Raw genomic sequence first — 20028 nt, 5'->3', positions numbered from 1 at the left:
TGTATAGTTAGGGATTAGACATGTCACCTGACGAAGTAATGGGCACACAAACCGCTCGCACAAGTGACGGTAGGAATGTTTCTAGCGAGTCTAAAAGGAAACGGGGAGGACAGTCCCTAGAAAATGGAGACATAATTTGCATTGCCATTGAGTATGTCATAAACAACTTAACCGTATTGCTGACTTGCCCATCCTACAATGGCAAGACGCAAGCACAACACGGCAAGAGGTCGTTTGACAGTTACAGATCATCCTCAAACTGACTACAATCAACAAGTGTTACTTAATGTGTATACTGATGCACAACGTTGATGACATGAAAACATTCCTTGATGTACCTAATGACATGAAGTTTCCATTTTATAGTGTCATTCTCCAAGAAAACCCTTGACTTGTTTTTGATATCTTTCATCGTCCTTTCTATCTGCTTAATTATTTGCATACTTTACTGTTTTCTTATTTTTATCGTATGTACTGTTATTCCACTATTATGTTAACGAAAATTTGTAGTGAACCGATTTTTTCGAGTTTCATTCACCTCAAAAAATTTATTTCAATGCTCTAATGGATTTACGCGTTACTTGTGCACGACAGAACAATAAAAAAAGAAGAAACGAGCCTCAACTTAACGATTTATAAAACAAATATTTTGCTAATCCAGGAGTACGAAAGAAAAATATTGCAAAACTTATTGTAAAAAATAATATGGTTTATTATAATTACATATATTAATATTGTTTATTTTAAAAAAAAAAGTATATGATTTATTATTAATATATATATTAATATTCTTTATTTTATATAAAAAAAGTTATCACAAGTAATCCTACCCTCAAATCCATATTATTATATTACTACACTCATAATAACATTACAATCATAACCTTTCCCTAATCACATATTATAATAATACTACAATAGTAATTCTTCTTCAAACGCATATTATCATAACAATACTATCGTAATAATCTTTCTCCCAAACACATACAATGATAACACTACCATTCGTATTCCTTTTCTAAACACATATTACCATAACACTACTAATAATAACCTTTTCCAAAACACATATTATCATAACACTCGAATTATCATGATTTTTTTTCCCACCCTGAGTAAAAATTCTCACTCAAATATTAAAAATATTCCTACACTCACCCGACCCGACCCGACTTATAAATATCTAAAAAGCAAAATTTGGCTGGCTTGCTTCCACGTACAAATCCAAAAACCCCTCCAAAACCTCCACATTATTATCCTCAAACCTCTCTTCCACCTCTTCAATGGAGGAATTTCCATCTCCATCTTCATTTTCACTTCCTTAACCTCCTTACTACTCACTCCTCTTCTTCTACTCTCTTACCTTATTCTTCAATGTCTTTTCTTTTTTCACCTGCCCCAGATGTTTCCTCTTCCCGACCTCTACTAGCCTTCAAACTCCGCTCATTTCCCACCCTATGGGGATGGGGACTCTTCAACCGCAACTGTACCTTCCGCCATTTCCCTAACCGATGTGTTTCGGTTACTAATGTTGCCTATGCCGAAGATGTTATAGTTCCTGGTACCGCCAAATCCGCGAGGAGGAGAGACCAAATTGAGCTTGAACGAGACTCTATCTCGGTTCTCAATGAGAGAATTCTCCGATTTCATGGGAAGAGGGATTCCTCGAGAACGACTATGGACTCCGAGGAGGCGGACCGGTACATTCAGATGGTGAAGGAGCAGCAGCAAAGGGGTTTGCAGAAGTTGAAAGGGGATAAACAAAGGAAAGAGAGCGATGGGTTTAATTATAAGGTTGATCCTTACACGCTTCGTTCTGGGGATTATGTTGTGCATAAGAAGGTTGGTATTGGCCGATTTGTTAGGATTAAGTTTGATGTTCAGAAAGGTTCTACGGAGCCTACTGAGTATGTGTTCATTGAGTATGCTGATGGGATGGCGAAGCTTCCTGTTAAGCAGGCGTCTCGAATGCTGTATCGCTATAATCTGTACGTTTGTTTGTTTATTTACTCACTTATGCATTCTGTTCATGGCGGTCTTTCGTAAATTGCTGCTGTTTAACTAATCGACACATTCATTGATATGTTGGCACTATAATAGTAAATCGTAGTTGTGTTTTTCTTTTACTAATGTATCTTTTGATTGGGACTTTTCTTTTTCTAATGTAATATCTGGGATATCGGATTTTTCTAGTTTCTCAATGCTTTAGCTTTTGCTTACTGCAGTTTTTAGAATTGCATTATATTATTCTAAATCTATTATTAAAAATCTAGCTCGTTATTGCTGTTTTAGACTAGACAATTATTGTAATTAAACCAACCCATCCTTGGGATATGTGAAAAACAGTAGTCTTTTGGGAAAATGTGTTGAAGAATGTGTTCAAACTCGATTTGATCACTTATATAGGATATCAAAATTGAGTTTCTTGACAACAATATATCATAGGGTCTGTACCTAAGTTCGACATGAACATTTGCGGATATGCAGTTTTTTTAGCGAAGAAGCTGACTCTTTCATGCATGTAGGATGTTCGATATTTCAATGACTTCTAAGAAATCTAGATCCATCCTTCAGCAGTGTTAGTCAGATATATTTGGAAGCAGTTGTTCTCTTTAACATTTTTCTGGTACTCCATTATAGATCAGGAATGAATGAATCTAAATTTGCCAAGATTTTGAAGGTATTACTATTACTTCAGATGAATTATTGGTCGACTGGTGGTGCTTTATCTTTTACATAATGACATGCTAGAAACCTACAGAACATAGAATATAGATGAAAAGGGTAAGAAAATTATTCTCAGCAGTTGTCTACAACTATGGCCAATGCTCTACTTAGGGTTGGGGATTATACGTCCAAATTCTTATGTACTTTGTTCTATTTCTGTTTATGCATCCATGTTCCATTTATTTAACACGTTATCACCTTTTCAGGCCAAATGAAAACAGAAAACCTCGCACATTGAGCAAATTAAATGATACTACCACATGGGAAAAAAGAAAGACTAAGGGAAAAGTTGCGATTCAGAAAATGGTTGTTGACTTGATGGAACTGTATCTACATAGGTTGAAACAGAGAAGGTCTCCCTATCCGAAATGTTCGGCTATGGAAGAATTTTCTGCTCAGTTTCCTTACGAGCCTACAGTGGACCAAAAGGAGGTACTTTCACTCAAAAAGGCTTCTGCCCTTCCATTCCTTGGATAGATGGTGAGGGAGGGCAGAACTTTCTAGGAATTTATCCATCTTCCGTAAGGGAGCTGAATGAACCAAAGTTTCATGTATGGTTTTGAATTGAGATGTTACTATATTCATTTACGTTCTCATCAGCCTAATCTTTTGTCGTTAAATTGTAATCTTAAATTTAGTTGAATTCAAAACTATTAGTTTCAATAATTTCGCAACATTGCCCATGGCATTGAACATAATCTTAATCTTAGAGTTGTTTTGACAAATGATTGGTCATATGACATTGCTCATTATGTTTGGTTTACATATAAACAAGGACATCTATACTTTTCACAAAATGATTTTCACATTATAATGTGTAGAAAGTGTAGGAAATTTTAGAAATTTCATCAGACAATGTAAATGGCCAAAATCCAGTATCACAATGTCATGATTATCCTTTCTTTATACATGACAATCAAACATCTTATCATTTATTTTTGGAGTAATGACTGTGCACGCTTTAATATGGGTCTGAATCAGTTGCTTTTATTTTGCTGTCTGTACCAGTGCATAGCGACAAGCATAATAGGTTTGCTTCTCTGTTATATTTATGTGTATAATGACAAGCATAATAGATTTTGTTGAGCATGCTTTTATATATTTACATATCTACCTATCCATCCTTAAATTGGCCCTTAGATACTTCAAGATTACCTTAGGAACCACAAGGTAGTATGTGATGCCTTTATCCCACGTTAGTTGAAATGGGATGACCAATGTGGTACTTAAGTGACTTGGCTCTCCCACCCAACGGCTGGCTTTTGGGTGTTGTTCTTCAATGTGCTTAAGTATCGAACAATGGTGTCCGAGCTGGTTGTCGACGTTCCGGAGTAGAACCGATGGAGGGTTCTAGCTGATTGTCATCGAGTGAAGTACCATTTGAGTAGCTTATGGGACGTCGACTCTCCAAGGATGGGGTATTGTTAGGAACTTAGGTAGTATGAGATACTTTTTTCCCACATTGGTTAAAATGGGATGACCAATATGGTACTTAGGTGGCTTGGTTCTCCCACCCCAATAGGTTTTTGGGGTGTGGTTCTCCAAGGTGAAAAGATTATTACAATATTGCTTTGAAGAGTTACAATATTCTTGTATCTTCGTCTTGTGATGTTTTTTCTCGTTCATGCAGGCTTTCAGAGATGTGGAGAGAGATTTGACTGAGAGGGAAACTCCGATGGACAGATTGATTTGTGGAGATGTTGGCTTTGGTAAAACTGAAGTTGCATTGCGTGCAATCTTCTGTGTGGTCTCAGCAGGAAAGCAAGCTATGGTTCTAGCACCAACTATAGTCCTTGCCAAACAACATTTTGAAGTTATCACACAAAGGTTTTCTTCATTTCCTGATGTCCAGATTGGATTGTTGAGCAGGTTCCAGGTATTGTTAGATAAATATTTGTTATGGGAAGAAACACGCATATACGTCTAGTAAGACGACAAGGCATAAGTTGTTAGTCACATGGTCTCAAACAACTATAAAGAAGTAATTTGAATTTCTTCAACCATTAGAGTCAGTAGACTCAACATCAATGTAGCCACTTATTGCAACTTTTTTTGGTTAATTTGAACTCACTCTGAAAGAGTATGAGAGTTGAATGTCTAAGCTAACTAGATATTACATCATGCAGACAAAAGCAGAGAAAGAGAAACATCTTGAAATGATCAAAGAAGGTCAATTGAATATTATTGTTGGGACTCATTCACTCCTTGGAGATCGTGTTGTATATAGTAATTTAGGGCTTCTAGTTGTTGATGAGGAACAGGTTCTATTTTTTTTGGCATCCCATCTTAATTTGGTATTAACCATCCTGATTTCAGTTGAGAGTAACTTTCTATTCCTTCTGCCTTCACAGAGGTTTGGTGTCAAACAGAAGGAGAAAATTGCATCTTTTAAAACTTCAGTTGATGTTCTCACTCTCTCCGCAACACCAATACCTCGGACCCTATATTTAGCATTGACTGGATTTCGTGATGCTAGGTAATTAACTCAACACACTTAATTCATGGGTGAAGAAGAAGATATTCAAGCATTGACTGGATTTTCTAATAATTCTGTTAACCCTTCCTACTTTGTTTGTTATATAAGTTAGGGAAGCTCAACCATATTGTTGTTACATTTGACTCAATGATAGATTGAGCACTATTTGACATTCTTAGAAATTAAAGCCAATGATAGATTAAGCAATATTAATCATCTTTTGCGACTGTTGATCATTAATTTTGGTCATAGATATACTAGATAGTGGAAGTAACAAATTATTCCATTTTTTAATTTACTTCTGATATTATCTCATTCCTTATCATTAACTTTTGTTCCTGCTGAACTTGTCTGTTTCGACTATCCCTTTCAGTAGACTTATCTCCATGGTCCTCTAATATGAGTTATCAAGACTGAACCTTTGCTTTCTTTCCATGCTTTAGCTTGATTACAACTCCACCTCCGGAAAGAGTCCCAATAAAAACCCATCTCTCATCATTCAGTAAAGAAAAAGTGAAATCAGCTATAAAATATGAGCTGGAACGTGGAGGCCAAATTTTTTATGTTTTACCTCGAATTAAAGGTAATCATTGTAGCTTTTTCTTTAAGGTTTTCATTGTTCTGTACTCTCAAGAATTGGTTTACTTTCTCCATTCCTTCGTGGCTCTATTTTTCATCATACGTGTACATATGCATGCATTTTGGTAACAAACACCTTTATTAATACCGAAGAGAGAGGGAATTGGAAAATAAGATGCAGATGAACCATTAGAGAACCTTTTTGCTCCTTTGGCTGCCCTCTTGTCTATTTCACCTTCTTGCAATTCTTCTATTTTATTATTACATCTTTCTCTTTTCTTTTACTTACTTTAACCTGAAGGAGATTGTAGATACAATTTTAAACTGGCATTGGCCATGGATTGAGAATAATCACAAAATTTCTGGTAAGGTCTTCCAAGAGGATGGTAACATAGAAAAGAATGCTTCAATAGTAAGAAAGCTCTCTATTCAGCTTATTTAGAATTTCTCTGTTAATCATACCACCAAAAAAGTGATCATAATAATATTGGACCAAATATTCCTGCCATTTCCTTTGAAAGGATAGCTGGTGAGACTTTTGGTTCGCACATGGTGCCCGGCTTATAAGGTAACATCTGGGATCTTAATTCTGTCAACAATCTGATAGGAAGGGTACTAGAGGAATCTCTCAATGTGTTTGAGCTGTTGGGCTCCTAATTAAATGCCCCATGCATCAGTACATATGGAACAAAGTTAATTTTTGTCGGGTGTGGTTGAAAGCTTTTCTTTTTTCTTTTTTCTTTTTTCTTTGAAAAGGAGACATTCAAAATATTATTAATTATAATGAAACAAGACTAATGCTCAAAATACAAGAGGGTTATACAAAGAGCACCAACCCAAATAAAGAAGTAAAGAACAAAGGATCAGGAGGTGCACCCTTTAAAATTAACTATCTAACTAATATTTAATCTGACCCATTAATTAGGAAGGAAGTGTAAGAAAGGAGGATAAATACAGCTATTATATTAGTGAACCACATTGAATGTACACAAGAGTGAAGTGATTCATTAAATTTCCCTTTTTGGATGAATATGCAGAAATGCAGTTCCCAGCGCACCCTTCCTAGGATAATTTACTTTAGTGTGTATATATATGGTCTCTGATGGGAAACAAGAAAATTTTAATTGGAAACAAGGTATAAAGGAGGCTAAGAGAGTGATAGGCCTTGCCCTCAATTTTTTTTATAGCAGTGGGAAGAATCCAAGACCTTCACTTCCTCTCCCATAACTCACAAGAGTCCCATCTACAAATTACAGCCAAAAGATACCCACCCTCCAGCCAAAACAGTAATATATACTCAGCAAAACCAAGCCCCCTGACTAACAATATTCTTTGGGGTCTACTCTCCCAATTCCCAAATACATTCTCTCACCGGTCATCACATGCCCTTCTTTTGACTACTCATATAAGCCTAGAGGAAAAAGCAGGGAAATATTACTATCCAAATATTTTGGGTTTATTTTTTCTGAGTATAATGACCAACATGTAATTCCTTAAGTTTGATTTACTTTGCTATGGTATACCTTATAGTTGAGATAGCATTAGGTATACTTCTTCTCGTTACATCCATTAATAAGAATTTCAGGTGATTTTCTGTCATACTTGAATCACAGGACTTGAAGAAGTGAAGGAATTTCTTGAGGCGAGCTTTCCAGACATTGAAATAGCACTTGCTCATGGCAAGGTATTTGCCCCTTTGTCAATTATGAGGCCCTTGAATCAGTTGCTGTCTCATAAAACTTAAGCTTTAGCAATTCTTTCGAGAATAATCTACATTGTCTGGTAAGCTAGAATATGGAACAACAATGAAAACTTGCTGTGCTTTAGTTTATTGAAATTTAGGGGGTGTTTGAGATCCCAACTTCAAGAGGGTGGTGTGGGCTACACTCCATGTTTGGGATTGGGGCTCCAATTAATTTTCAACTATTATAATCTATAATTAACTATTACTAGATCAAATCCCTTTTTGTTAGAGTGTTTACTATTACTTACTCTTCCTCTCTTTTCTTCTTTGTCGTAATGTTTACTATTTTTTATCTAAACTAAAATAGTCTATTTTCCAAGCACAAACTATTTTAACTAGACTAAAAATAGTGTGTTTGCAACATAATTTTATTATAACCCACAAACTATATTACTGACTCTAATAACCAATTTAATGCCCGAAACACCCTTTAAGGAAATAAAGGGTTTGTTGAATAAATTATTTTTTGGGATACTCTGCTTTATTATTGGATATTACTTTTTCATGGGAATGACTCCATGTTTGTTAAGAGATTCAACAAGATCACTCCACATTGTTTTGTGGAGTTTCATCTTAACTCTCGGTCTCCCATTACTGGTTATGGAGAATTTCCTTTTTGGAGGACAACCAGCATCAAAAACCAAGTTTGAAGTCTAAATCTATTTGTATTAGAAGTATCATCAAGGAAACCTAGTTCCCCTCTGGAATACCTTCATCATTCAGTCGTAAATAAGTCCTAGCTGCATAATGTACATTTATTGTTATTTCATTTCACTTATATAGCTATTGTTTGCAGCAATACTCAAAGCAACTTGAAGAAACCATGGAAAATTTTGCACTTGGTGATATTAAGATTCTTATTTGCACAAATATTGTTGAAAGTGGTCTGGATATTCAAAATGCAAACACCATCATTGTTCAGGATGTTCAACAATTTGGGTTAGCCCAATTATATCAGGTCTTGCCTTCTCTTTTTCATTTCAGTTTTGTCCAAATTTTTAAGAACAACGTGGTTCAAAGAATACCAGTGAGAATCTTTTTTAGAAATGTGCATTTGGAATGTGTTATTTGTCAATGGAGGTTAAGAGATGATACTATTGAGTGTTGTAAAGAGGGAAATACTTTCTTTTTGTAATGGCAATCATGTCTTTGTCTTGTGTGCATCCTTTTATATTCTCCTTGGACATGTTACCTTTCAGGGATGGAACAAAAAATTGAAATGGTCATGTAACATGGGCTTGTTCGGAATGACTTGGTGCTTAAAAAAGTACTTTTAAGTACAAATTATGTGTTTTAAAGCTCTTAGAATTTAGAAGGTCATTCCAAACATGTCCTATGTTTATTGCTTTTTATCTTTATGAACTTTGCCCTTTTCTTCAACATCTTATTACTTTACTATTTTTGACTCTTTTCCTTATGTTTCTTTCTGATAGCTGCGTGGACGAGTGGGCCGGGCTGACAAGGAAGCATATGCATACTTATTTTACCCAGACAAGTCTCTGCTATCTGACGAAGCACTGGTTTGTAGTTTCATTGCCATCTGGTCTTTGCTATTGGAAACGATGTGAAAGCTCTGGTCGTTAATAAAATATATTTTGGGCAATTACTTGGGGATTTTACCATCGTGGAATTTTCTGATGCTTCTTATGTTTATTGTTCTTCTTTGCCATAATTTAGGAAAGGCTTGCTGCTCTTGAAGATTGCCGTGAACTTGGGCAAGGTTTTCAACTTGCTGAGAGAGACATGGGCATACGAGGATTTGGTACCATCTTTGGCGAGCAACAAACTGGTGACGTTGGAAATGTGGGCATTGATCTCTTCTTTGAAATGCTTTTCGACAGCTTGTCCAAGGTTTGTAATGATTCGCCGTCTACTAATTTATATTTTGGGAGGACAGCGTTGTGCTCATAAGTCTATATGAATCAGTTATCACATTGGCTTCGACTCTGCAGTCATCCTATTAGAAGTTTTTATTTATTTCTTGATTTCTTGATTCCGGCATAGAAAATAAATAATGAAAACTACAAATAATACTTAAATTGTTAATTTGCCGAGATTCCATCCCCATTTCCAAAACAAAGTGTTGGTTTTTCTGTGCATCCTTCTTGTTGTCATTGTTCCAACTTCCTGTTTCCTTTATCTTCAGCACATCATGATGTGTGCACGCATGCAAACTACTGTTTGATTAATTATATAACTTTTGAAGCATGGGGTTGATTGCTTATTTCTCTAATTCTGGATGGATTGTTTCCGATGATTTGCAGGTTGACGAACATAGGGTAGTCTCTGTCCCGTACCAGTCAGTGAAGGTACTTTCTTGATATGTTTGCTGATGTTCAGTGATCTTAAATTCTCTTGTTGTGAAAGGGGTAAAAAGGAAAAGAAATAAGAAAAAAGAAGGAAAAGAAAATGAAGTTGATTAGTGAGTTTAAGCTTCTAAATTTGATTACTTCCTGGTTATAAATCACCTATCTTTTGTTGATGGAAAGAAATGAGTATGTAACATGCAAAATACAAACTTGCTACTTTGTTTCTACTGATTCAGTTCAGCATTGATTACTTTGTGAAATACAACTTGTCTTCTAAAGATTGAAGATAAAATTTGAAGTTGAAGCTTATAGAGTAGATTTTGTTTGCTTATTATATGAAAGAAAGAAAAAGTATTGTGTTAGGAATACCACTTGAGAAAAAATAGTGTCAGGAATACCACCAGTTGGAGATTAGGATACTAAAGGTATGATAGTCGAGCAAACAAGGTTTCTATTAGGAGTTCTATAAATAGAGAGAGATATGAACACAAGCCTTTACTTGATAGGAAGGTTCAAGTTCCTCTAACTACTTGGGTATCTTATTCTTCTAAATACTTGGGGTTTCTTTCCATATTTTTTATTCACTATTCATATAATTTTCTGGTTCTGTATTTTAAATTGTCTGATCTTTTATCACTTTCTTACAGATTGATATCGATATTAATCCTCATTTGCCTTCTGAGTACATTAATTATTTGGAGAATCCCATGAAAATACTTAATGGAGCTGAGAGAGCAGCTGAGACAGACATTTGGACTTTAATGCAATTTACTGAGAATTTACGCCGTCATCATGGAAAAGAGCCGTATTCCATGGAGATTCTCCTGAAGAAGCTTTATGTGAGAAGAATGGCAGCGGATCTAGGAATTTCTCGGATATATGCTTCTGGAAAGGTTGTTTGCATGGAAACTAACATGAATAAGAAAGTTTTCCAGTTGATATCAGATTCGATGACATCAGAGGTGCATCGGAATTGTTTGTCTTTTGAGGAACATCAGATCAAGGTGAGCTTATTAAATGTCTACCTATTTCTATCTTATTGAAGTTAATCTTGCATCTTTGGCTTTACTCCCCCAGCTGGGAAATGCTTGCCAGGAGATGTGAAATGGAAAAAGCAAATGAATTTTTTTTAGTTCATGAACCGTTTTTGTTATGAAATATCAATGAAAAAGAGGGGAAAAAAAATGCGACAACAGACTGAGTTAACTCACATGTATACATTTAAATTTCTTATGCATAAATTTCGTGATGTAAATTTGTAAGCATCTTTGTTTCAGGCATACCTTATTTTCTTGTGATACATTGTATCAGGAGCCACTAACTTATCAATGCTCCCAAAACTGAAACATTTTATCAGTTCTGTTTCCAACCCATACATTTCAAATGAGTATCTTACTGTTTTTCCTTTTCTATGTGGTTTCTGTCCCACTTCCCTTTCATCTTTGGCAGGCTGGTCTTCTCTTAGAGCTACCTAGAGAACAACTGCTAAATTGGGTCTTTGAGTGTTTGGTGGAACTTCATGCTTCCCTCCCAGCCCTAATCAAATACTAGCTCTTATTACAGCAGATTTTACAATGATTTTCTTAATCACATGGCTGCTACGTGCATATAACATCCACTCATCAGGCTTGTTATTTTAAAAGCCTCGAATAACGGTCTCTGATCAAGAAGCGTTTGACATGGAAGATCTCAAATCATGATATGCAATACCAAGAAAAGGTATATACATTTTGTTAGTAAGTTGGAACGAGCTGATGGAAGCCACTAAAGAGAATAGTTTCAAGGTAAGCCATGTGAAAACTGAAAACTCGCCAAAATGTATACCAGTGTGCAGGATCTGATCGTGTATATGAGTTATGACGACATCGAGACTTCGACAATGGCTAAGACTTCACTCAGGTCACAATTTGTTCTGTCCCTTCCCTTGTGTCTGTCTATATATAATATTCATTAAATCTTGGTATCAAGTAGTTGGATTAGAAGCAAAGTTTTATTCTCATCATAACTTTTACCTCTAATTTATTGCAAATTTTCTATATATGAGATGAGGGTATGTTGTAAAGAAATCATAAGTTTGTAACTCTAAAAAGTTTAGGGAAGGGTTGAAGTAGGAACCATCAGACATACAGTTATCATTCGAACATTTTGCAAGAAAATAGTGAAAAGGGTTATATACTATTTTTATCCATTTCCATTTATTTCTAGACACTGCTGCTTTCTTTTTAATTGAGGCTCAATTTTTGGGTAAGGTTCATTTGTGTTCCCTTTAGTGTGCTAATTGGTTTCTCAATTTTAATGTTTATTTTCGGTCTCTAAAGTTTGAAAAATAGTTATAAATGGTCTTTGATCTACCATTAGTTGACTAATGTAGAATAACTTAATAGTTTTTCATTGGTGACCGTGAAAGACATGTCAACCGTTTGTAATGGTGGTGCAGTCACTGTATGGTATCAATTAGTGAAAAGTTTTAAGAATATTTAAGAGTTCTTACTTTTTTTATTTTTATATAAAAATACTGTACTTGATACAGGGTTGCTGTTACCTATAAAATCAACAAAAGGAGAAAAAGATTTTGAATGGAAAAACAAAATGGTTTCAAACAACTTGATTTATAATTTCAGATGGAGGAGTTTTACACTTGTCAAAAACATCAACCGGTTCTTTGCTGTTAGAAATTCTGTTCAAGCCTTTCAAAGCTAGCGAGGTAATTATAATGTTCTTATCATAGTGGAAAATTTCGGTCAAAATTTCGAAGTTTTTTCTCTCCCTTCTTCTCCCCTTCTTTCTTTATAATTAGGCCAGCTCTATTGATATTTTTTAACGTCAAGACTATACCAATCATATAATTTCACATAGAAAAAATTATAATTTTATCTCAAAATTGAATTCACGTGGATTTTATTTTTTTACTATCCAAAGCTTTCATTTCCACAAAAATCAAAATTGAGAAAAATCACATATATATTATTAACTTCATTAAAATATTTTTCTGTTCAATTTTTACAATGGATCTCAAGTGGATAGCGAAGGAACTGCTATTGTTGGTAAATCATTTCACTAATAATTATATGCAATATTTTGGTTCTTATGAGAATTCTTTAATTTCAAGTATGGAAATGATGAGCTTAAGCAAGAATCATATACGATAAAACTACGCTCAAGATAATTATTCTTACTTAGATTTTGATGGTCCTTAAAAACTTGACCATAGCATTTTTCTGCCTAACTTTCCACCAAATGGTTAATCCATCTTAAAAAGAAAGATCATCGACCAATGAGATGTATCCACTAATAGGGTCTATATGTTGGTCGTATGAAGTTCTATTATTTTTATTTAGGTGACTATTTCAATATATATAGGATGATACAGAAGCAATGTTGTAATTTCTAACAGAGTTATCAAGACTCTAGCTTAGATGCCTCCAAGGTCAATTTTTTTTTGTTTTTTTTTTGTTTCAAGCATTGAATTTATAAATATTTTGTATATAGACATTTCATTTAATTTATAAATATATTGTATACACACATTTATAAATATGAACTCATGAACATACTTGCATCAATGAAGGTATTAAAACAATCAAATGTGTCTAGTCAAAAGTCTTCCCGGTTTATCAATTTCAATCCACATGCATCACTAATTACTGCACAAACATATGCATCAAACATGGAGTATGGTATCATCCTTAAGCGATCCATTAATAAGGAAATTTTATCAATCATTTTATAAATGTATGTCAAAGCAGCCCATTAACAAGTCCAATTTTACTCTCTTATTCTTTATTTCTATATATACTTACAATCATGTACTCCAAAAATCATAGTATCATATATATAAAAAGCTAGGTTTTCTCTTGTCAATTCCTTCCCTTCTACCATTCTTTTCTATTCTTAAGTTGGTATAATTGACTTATCAAACGACAAGGGCCCTTTATTTTCTCTCCACCACTTTTCCTTCTTTTTTTTCCTCTCCACGTTTGTCTTTCCCATCTTTTTCTCTTCTTTTTTTTTTCTTTCAAATGAGAATTCAATCATGGACTTGCAATATCGAGGAACACCAAGATGCTTCCTCCCCTATCTTCGAAATGTTTAGCTCTCGGAACAAGATCTCCATCGTTGAACTAAACGATGACAACTTTCTTCTGTGGAGATTTCAAGTTGTTACAGCATTGGAAGGTTATGATTTAGAAAAATACCTTGATTCTTCCTTAGAACCCCCATCTCAGTTTTTCAATGTCAAAGTCGAAACACCCCAGCCACCCTTGGCGTGTCTTCTCACAAACTATCCAAACTCCAAACCCAGAATTCAAGAAGTGAAAACCCAAGATCAATTAATTTCTTCATGGTTGCTCGGTTTGATGAATGAGGATATTCTCAACCAAATGCTCAACTGCAACTCCACAAAGGATATATGGGCCAATCTTCATGGAATTTATTTTGCACGATGTCTTGCTCAAGCAATGCAATTAAAGAGTAAGCTTCAAAACATAAAGAAAAGAGTTGTGCCTTTGAAAGAATATTTCATGAAAATCCAACAATGTGTTGATGCTCTGGCTTCAGTCGGTAAACCTACACCCTCTGATGATCATATTTTATATATTCTTGCTGGATTAGGACCAGAATATGAATCTATGATATCTGATTTCTGCCTGTACTGTTCTCCCTCTATACAAGACATTACTTCACTATTACTTACTAAGGAATCCTGTATTAAGTGTACCATCAAAGCAGAAAGCTCTCTGTCATCGGCTAACTTGGCTGCTCAAGGGTTGGAAAAAGACAGTGATCAATCGATTAAATAACATAACACTTATCGGTCGAATACATACAAACCAGTGAGGGCATGGTGGAGGTCAATCTAATCGTGATGGCCGATTCAATAGAAATAAACCTCAATGCCAAATTTGCACCAAATTTGGACATACTGTTGATCGTTGATTTAGTCGTTACCTACCTCCTTGAACAGCATCCGCTTAGTCGGGTTGTTCCCCTAGTTTTTCTCCAATACCTACTAATCATTCTGGTTTTTCTCCTATGACAGCTATGGTTGCATCTCATGATTTGAATATGGACAGCAATTGGTATCCTGACTCTGACGTCACAAATCACCTCACAAATAATTTCAACAACCAATTTATTGGATTTAAGTATAGAGGTGAAAGACAGGTTTATGATGCAAATGGTTCAGGTTTGCAAATTCTTCACTATGGTTCTTCTTCTTTTCCATCTTTCATAGACTCCAATCGATCCTTGGTTTTAAATAATTTACTCCATGTTCCAACTATCACCAAAAACTTAATTAATGTCTCTCAGTTTGCCAAAGATAATGATATATTTTTTTTAATTTCAGCCATCTGTTTGCTATGTGAAGGATTATCACACTGGCCAAACACTTCTCCAAGGACTGCTCCATGGAAGTCTTTATTGATTCAACATCACCCTTCTCATTACTATCCCACGAAGAATATGTCACCATCTAGTTCTCCTAAAGTGTTGAGCGTTGTCTCACCATCAATTTATCCCTTTTCTCATAGTCATCAGGTTGATATTTAGCATATGCGTCTAGGCCATACTAATATTTCTGTTGTTAAAACTGTTCTTCAACAGTCCAAATATCTCGTTTTGAATATAAATAAATTAAAATTTTTTGATACTTGCGCTTTGGGTAAAACCCATGCTTTTCCTTTCTCTCCTCTACATTCTCAATATACTCAACCCCTTCAATTAATTGTTTGTGATTTGTGGGGTCCTGCTTATAATTTGTCTCAAAATGGTTTTCAATACTACATTAGTTTTATGGATGTTAGTAGTCGTTATATATGAATTTACTTTCTCTAATCTAAATCTGAGGCCTCTTCAACCTTTTTTTAAATTTAAAAATTTAGTTGAAAATTTGTTGGGAACTCGTATTTTACATCTACAAATTGATGGTGGTGGTGAGTTTAACCTCTTATACCTTTCTTATCACAACATGACATTGAACATCGTTTAACTTGTCCCCATACTTCCCAACAAAATGGCTTAATTGAAAGAAAGCATAGGCACATAGTTGACATGAGCCTTCTCTACTGTCTCAAGCTTTTTTATCTCTTACTTTTTAGGATGAAGCTTTTTCCACCGCTATCTACCTGATAAACAGACTTCCTACTCCAGTTCTTGCTCATGTCAGCCCTTTGGAAAAGTTGTTTGGCCTAAAACCCAACTATTCTTCATTACGTGATTTTGGCTACAAGTGTTTTCCTAGTTTACGTCCTTTTAATTCTCACAAGCTGTCTTTTAGATCAAGCCCATGCACCTTCATTGGCTATAGTAACTCCCATAAGGGTTACAAATGATTATCGCTTAATGGTCGTCTCTACATTTCTTGTCATGTTCTATTTGATGAATCATATTTTCCTTATGCCGCTATGAACACACCCTCATCCTCCCTCACTCCAACTACTATCTCCCTTCTACCTATCTATCTATCATTGCACCCACTTCTAAGTACCATAATGAAGTTTTGCACCACTCTGTTCCAATTCCTAATAATTCCGAGAATCCAAATTCTACTAATATGTATCATCTTACAGGTTCTAATGCAGTTTTGCGGCACCTTGCTGATCCTCCTTCCAATATGGGGAATTACGGAACTTCATCCTCTATGGCTCCTTTCCCTATTGATGTTCCTCACGTTATCAATTCTCATCCTATGATGACTCGAGGTAAGTGTGACATTTTTAAACCTAAGCATATTTAGTTGATTACACACAACACGAACCATGTGATGTGTTAAAGAGGTTCTTAAACACCCTTGTTGGAAGAAAGCCATGGAAGTTGAATATACCGCCTCGATGAACAACACTTGGACCTTAGTCCCTAAGCCGATTGACAAAGAAATCATTGGGTGCAAATGAGTTTTCAAAATCAAAAGAAACTCTGATGGTTTGATTGCTCGTTACAAGGCTCGCTTAGTTGCCAAAGGTTTCCATCAAACACCTAATATTGACTACACAGAGACCTTCAGTTTGGTTGTCAAATCTGTTACTACTCGGGTTCTCTTGACTCTTGCTCTCATGAAAGGTTGGTCCATTCGTCAGCTTGATGTAAACAATGCTTTTATTCATGGTTACCTACATGAATCTGTTTTTATGGAACAACTGTTTGTATTTCATGTCTCTGCTGCTCCACCAATGGTATGTCACCTCATGAAAGCCTCATATGGCCTCAAACAGGCTCCTCATGCATGGTATGAAAGGTTAAGTTCTTATTTGCATTCTCTTGATTTTCGAACGTCTTAAGCTGACACATCTTTACTCGTGAAAACTATTTCTACTACCTATTGTCATATCTTGATATATGTTGATGACATCATTGTTTTGGGTAGTTCATCTATTGTTTTGGATGAGTTAATTAAATCTTTGAACTCTACCTTTGCTTTAAAAGATCTTGGCAAGCTCAACTACTTTCTAGGTATCAAAGTCTCTTATCCAGAAAAAGGAGGGAATGTTTCTTTCTCAATCTAAATACATTTTAGATTTGCTACATCGAACCAAGATGGTTGAAGCCAAGCCTATTTCTACTCCTGTGATTAGTGGCCCAATTCTATCTGCTCATCAAGAAGACTTTTTTTTATGATCCTTACTTGTATAGAAGCATTATGGGTGCCTTACAATTGCCACGCTTACTCATCCTGAAATCTCTTTTAGTGTTAACAAAGCTTGTCAGTTTATGCACTTTCCAACTATTTTACGTTGGCAAATGGTGAAACGTATTCTCTGTTACCTAAAGGGAGTCTTATCTCATGGCTTATGGCTCCAAAAGTCGAGTCATCTCAATCTATATGGCTTTGTAGATGCTGACTAGGCTTCAGACCCCGACGACAGAAAATTCACTTTTGGCTTTTGTGTCTATCTTGGTGGTAACTTAATTTCATGGGGCTCCAAGAATCAATCTATAATCTCTCGTTCAAGCATAGAAGTGGAGTGTCTTTGTCTTGCTCTTGTGGCTACGAAAATGGTATGGATTCGTTCTCTTTTAACTGATCTTAATATTATCTTACATCATCCCCCTGTTTTGTGGTGTGACAACTTAAGTGCAGGTCATCTAAGTGTTAATTTTGTACTCCACTCCAAAACAAAACATGTTGAGATCGATATTTACTATGTTTGTGACTTGGTGTTTCAAAGAAAAATAGAAGTTTGCCATCTTCTAGCCATTGAACAAATAGCGGATGTTCTCACCAAACCATTGTCAGTCGTAAATTTTTAAAAATTCAAACGAAAACTCACTATGGTTGATGCTGCTGCCCTTGGTTTACAGGGGGTGTTAAGGCAGCCCATTAACAAGCCAAATTTTGCTCTCTTATTCTTTATTCCTTTTATGTATAAAGCCCAAATGATGAGGGTTATTTTCTGATATTTTTTAGTTATAATTTGTCGTGGGTGAGTGTAGGGTAAGAGTTTTTCCACCCAAGCTTTCTATATATACTTACAATCATGTACTCCAAAAATCATGGAATCATATATATAAAAAGCTAGGGTTTTCTATAGCTAATTCTTTCTCTTCTACAATGCTTTTTCATTCTTGAGTATGGACACTAACTTTAAAATGATTTAATCAATAAAAGTTCCTTAATGCGTGTTGATCGTGCAAAGCAACCACAAATGTATTAAAAAATGTTTAAAATTTATTTTCTTGACAAATTAAATTTTATTGAGATTGCAAGCTAACTTTCTTGTTTTGATTTTAGAATCAAAGCTGCTATAAAAAGAAGTGCAAACTCTATTCATGATTACCTTACCAGTAAGTTTATTGAAGATAAGAGTGAAAAAAAATGAGAGAGAAGTAGACAGAGAAAATGAATCTTACAATCGAGAAATAAGAGAAGAGGGAAAGTAATGGAGAAGAACGTCCTACACCTTGTTGAACTACATCTTCACACTCTTAAACATTTCTAATTTGTTAGAGGACTGAAAAAGGAAATTCTCGACACCAATACAATTATCAAATATATTTCAAATAATTGGGATCTTCAATCCATTCCAAACTTTTTGCCTTGCAATTGACTCTCGGGTCAAGAGTAGGTGGTTTGGGAGGGGGTGTGATAGCATGGTATCAGAGCAAAAGTTGGTTTCTAGGGAACATAAAGATAAAGGTTTAAAATAGATTCAGATTTTGTATGAAATATGTTTTAATTTTTAAATGACAATTTTGTATTTCAATGTATTATTAATTTTGTACGTTTTATTTAAAATTTTTATTAAATTTAAATCAATTTGAAACTCAAAAAAGTACCATATGTTTAAAAATTGGACATAATAATTAAAAAAAAAACATAATCTCCCGACACATAGTTACTCACACGTCCGGACGTTTAATGAAGTGTGTCAGGAGAGAATTTCCTAACAGTATATGAACCAGTGTCCGGCGTTCCTTACTCTCAATGCCAGAATGAAGCATGTAGGCAAAGGGAACTATCGACGCGCTTTATTCCTACGCATGGAGTAAGGAACTCCCCATGCCGGTGTTCGTATACGTGTCAGGAAATCGTCTCTCGAAACATTTTCTCCTGACAGTCCTGTATGTGTCAGGAGATCCTTTCTGAACACATTTCAATATATATGCCGACGCACAGAGAGTCATTATTTTTTGTAGTGAGCACAGTTTCCTGATTATACAATAAAAAACATTCGACTTGATAATGTTGATGAGTTTAAATCTCAAGCATTTAATAATCATTGCATGTCAATTGGGACAAATATTGACCATCCTGTAGCTCATGTCCATACACAAAATGGTTTGACAAAATCATTTATCAAGCGTTTACAATTGATTTCTAGACCATTACTTATGAGAGCAAAACTTTCTTTAATTATTTGGATAGGGTCATGCTATTCTGCATGCTGTGTCACTTATACACATAAGAACGAATGTCCTACAATCACCTAAGTGAATATTTATTGAAAGAAGGTTATCACAATAATCCAATTTGTTTATGTGTTTTTATTAAGAAATCACAGTCAGGATTTGTTATTATAGTTGTACAGGTTGATGATTTAAATATAATTTGAACTTCTAAAGAGATTTTAAAAGTAATGGAATATCTAAAAAAAATTGAGATGAAACATCTTAGCAAAATAAAGTTTTGCCTTGGCTTGCAAATCGAGCATTTAGTCGATGGAATTTTTATTTATCAATCGACATAATAGTTG

At 35.0% G+C, this 20028-nt stretch overlaps 2 protein-coding genes across 9 annotated transcripts; both read left to right on the top strand.

Annotated features, from left to right (window-relative positions):
- Positions 1–1214: 1214 nt before the first annotated feature.
- On the top strand, positions 1215–12023 carry LOC103503000 (ATP-dependent DNA helicase At3g02060, chloroplastic). 2 transcript variants are annotated; one of them, XR_540695.3, is made up of 14 exons: positions 1223–1988; positions 2934–3159; positions 4358–4603; positions 4854–4988; positions 5079–5203; positions 5647–5786; positions 7396–7466; positions 8323–8484; positions 8960–9046; positions 9204–9377; positions 9791–9835; positions 10483–10839; positions 11285–11554; positions 11663–12023. XR_540695.3 is itself a non-coding variant. In XM_008467145.3 (13 exons), the coding sequence occupies exons 1-13, from the start codon at positions 1375–1377 to the stop codon at positions 11384–11386; spliced, it is 2484 nt and encodes an 827-aa protein (XP_008465367.1). In that variant the 5' UTR covers positions 1215–1374; the 3' UTR covers positions 11387–12023. The 2 variants fall into 2 exon arrangements, 1 of the variants encoding a protein (XP_008465367.1); XM_008467145.3 differs by having other exon boundaries at positions 1215–1988; positions 11285–12023.
- Positions 12024–12361: 338 nt separating this feature from the next.
- Positions 12362–18370, top strand: LOC103502987 (uncharacterized). 7 transcript variants are annotated; one of them, XM_051090299.1, is made up of 5 exons: positions 13275–14398; positions 14877–15023; positions 15186–15376; positions 16408–16539; positions 16643–18370. In XM_051090299.1, exons 1-4 carry the CDS (start codon positions 13855–13857, stop codon positions 16528–16530), a joined length of 1005 nt encoding a protein of 334 aa, XP_050946256.1. In that variant the 5' UTR covers positions 13275–13854; the 3' UTR covers positions 16531–16539; positions 16643–18370. The 7 variants fall into 7 exon arrangements, 6 of the variants coding, with proteins under 6 accessions (XP_050946256.1, XP_008465350.1, XP_050946258.1 ...); XM_008467128.3 differs by having other exon boundaries at positions 13275–14308; positions 16408–18370; XM_051090301.1 differs by lacking the exon at positions 15186–15376.
- The last annotated feature ends 1658 nt before the right edge of the window (positions 18371–20028 follow it).

The sequence above is a fragment of the Cucumis melo genome, chromosome 9, assembly GCF_025177605.1.
Source record: "Cucumis melo cultivar AY chromosome 9, USDA_Cmelo_AY_1.0, whole genome shotgun sequence".
Lineage (NCBI taxonomy): Eukaryota > Viridiplantae > Streptophyta > Magnoliopsida > Cucurbitales > Cucurbitaceae > Cucumis > Cucumis melo.
The sequence above is the reverse complement of the archived record's forward strand: the minus strand, read 5'-3'. Positions and strand labels throughout refer to the sequence as shown.

Bases quoted from the DNA above. Each gene is read 5' to 3' on its own strand.
- LOC103503000 (XM_008467145.3), top strand. From the start codon at position 1,375: ATGTCTTTTCTTTTTTCACCTGCCCCAGATGTTTCCTCTTCCCGACCT. The intron at 5,204-5,646 runs GTAATTAACTCA...TCCATGCTTTAG, and splicing joins ACTGGATTTCGTGATGCTAG to CTTGATTACAACTCCACCTC. The intron at 5,787-7,395 runs GTAATCATTGTA...CTTGAATCACAG, and splicing joins TGTTTTACCTCGAATTAAAG to GACTTGAAGAAGTGAAGGAA.
- LOC103502987 (XM_051090299.1), top strand. From the start codon at position 13,855: ATGAGAATTCAATCATGGACTTGCAATATCGAGGAACACCAAGATGCT. The intron at 14,399-14,876 runs GTAAACCTACAC...CTCCTATGACAG, and splicing joins TGATGCTCTGGCTTCAGTCG to CTATGGTTGCATCTCATGAT. The intron at 15,377-16,407 runs GTTGATATTTAG...ATCATCTTACAG, and splicing joins CCTTTTCTCATAGTCATCAG to GTTCTAATGCAGTTTTGCGG.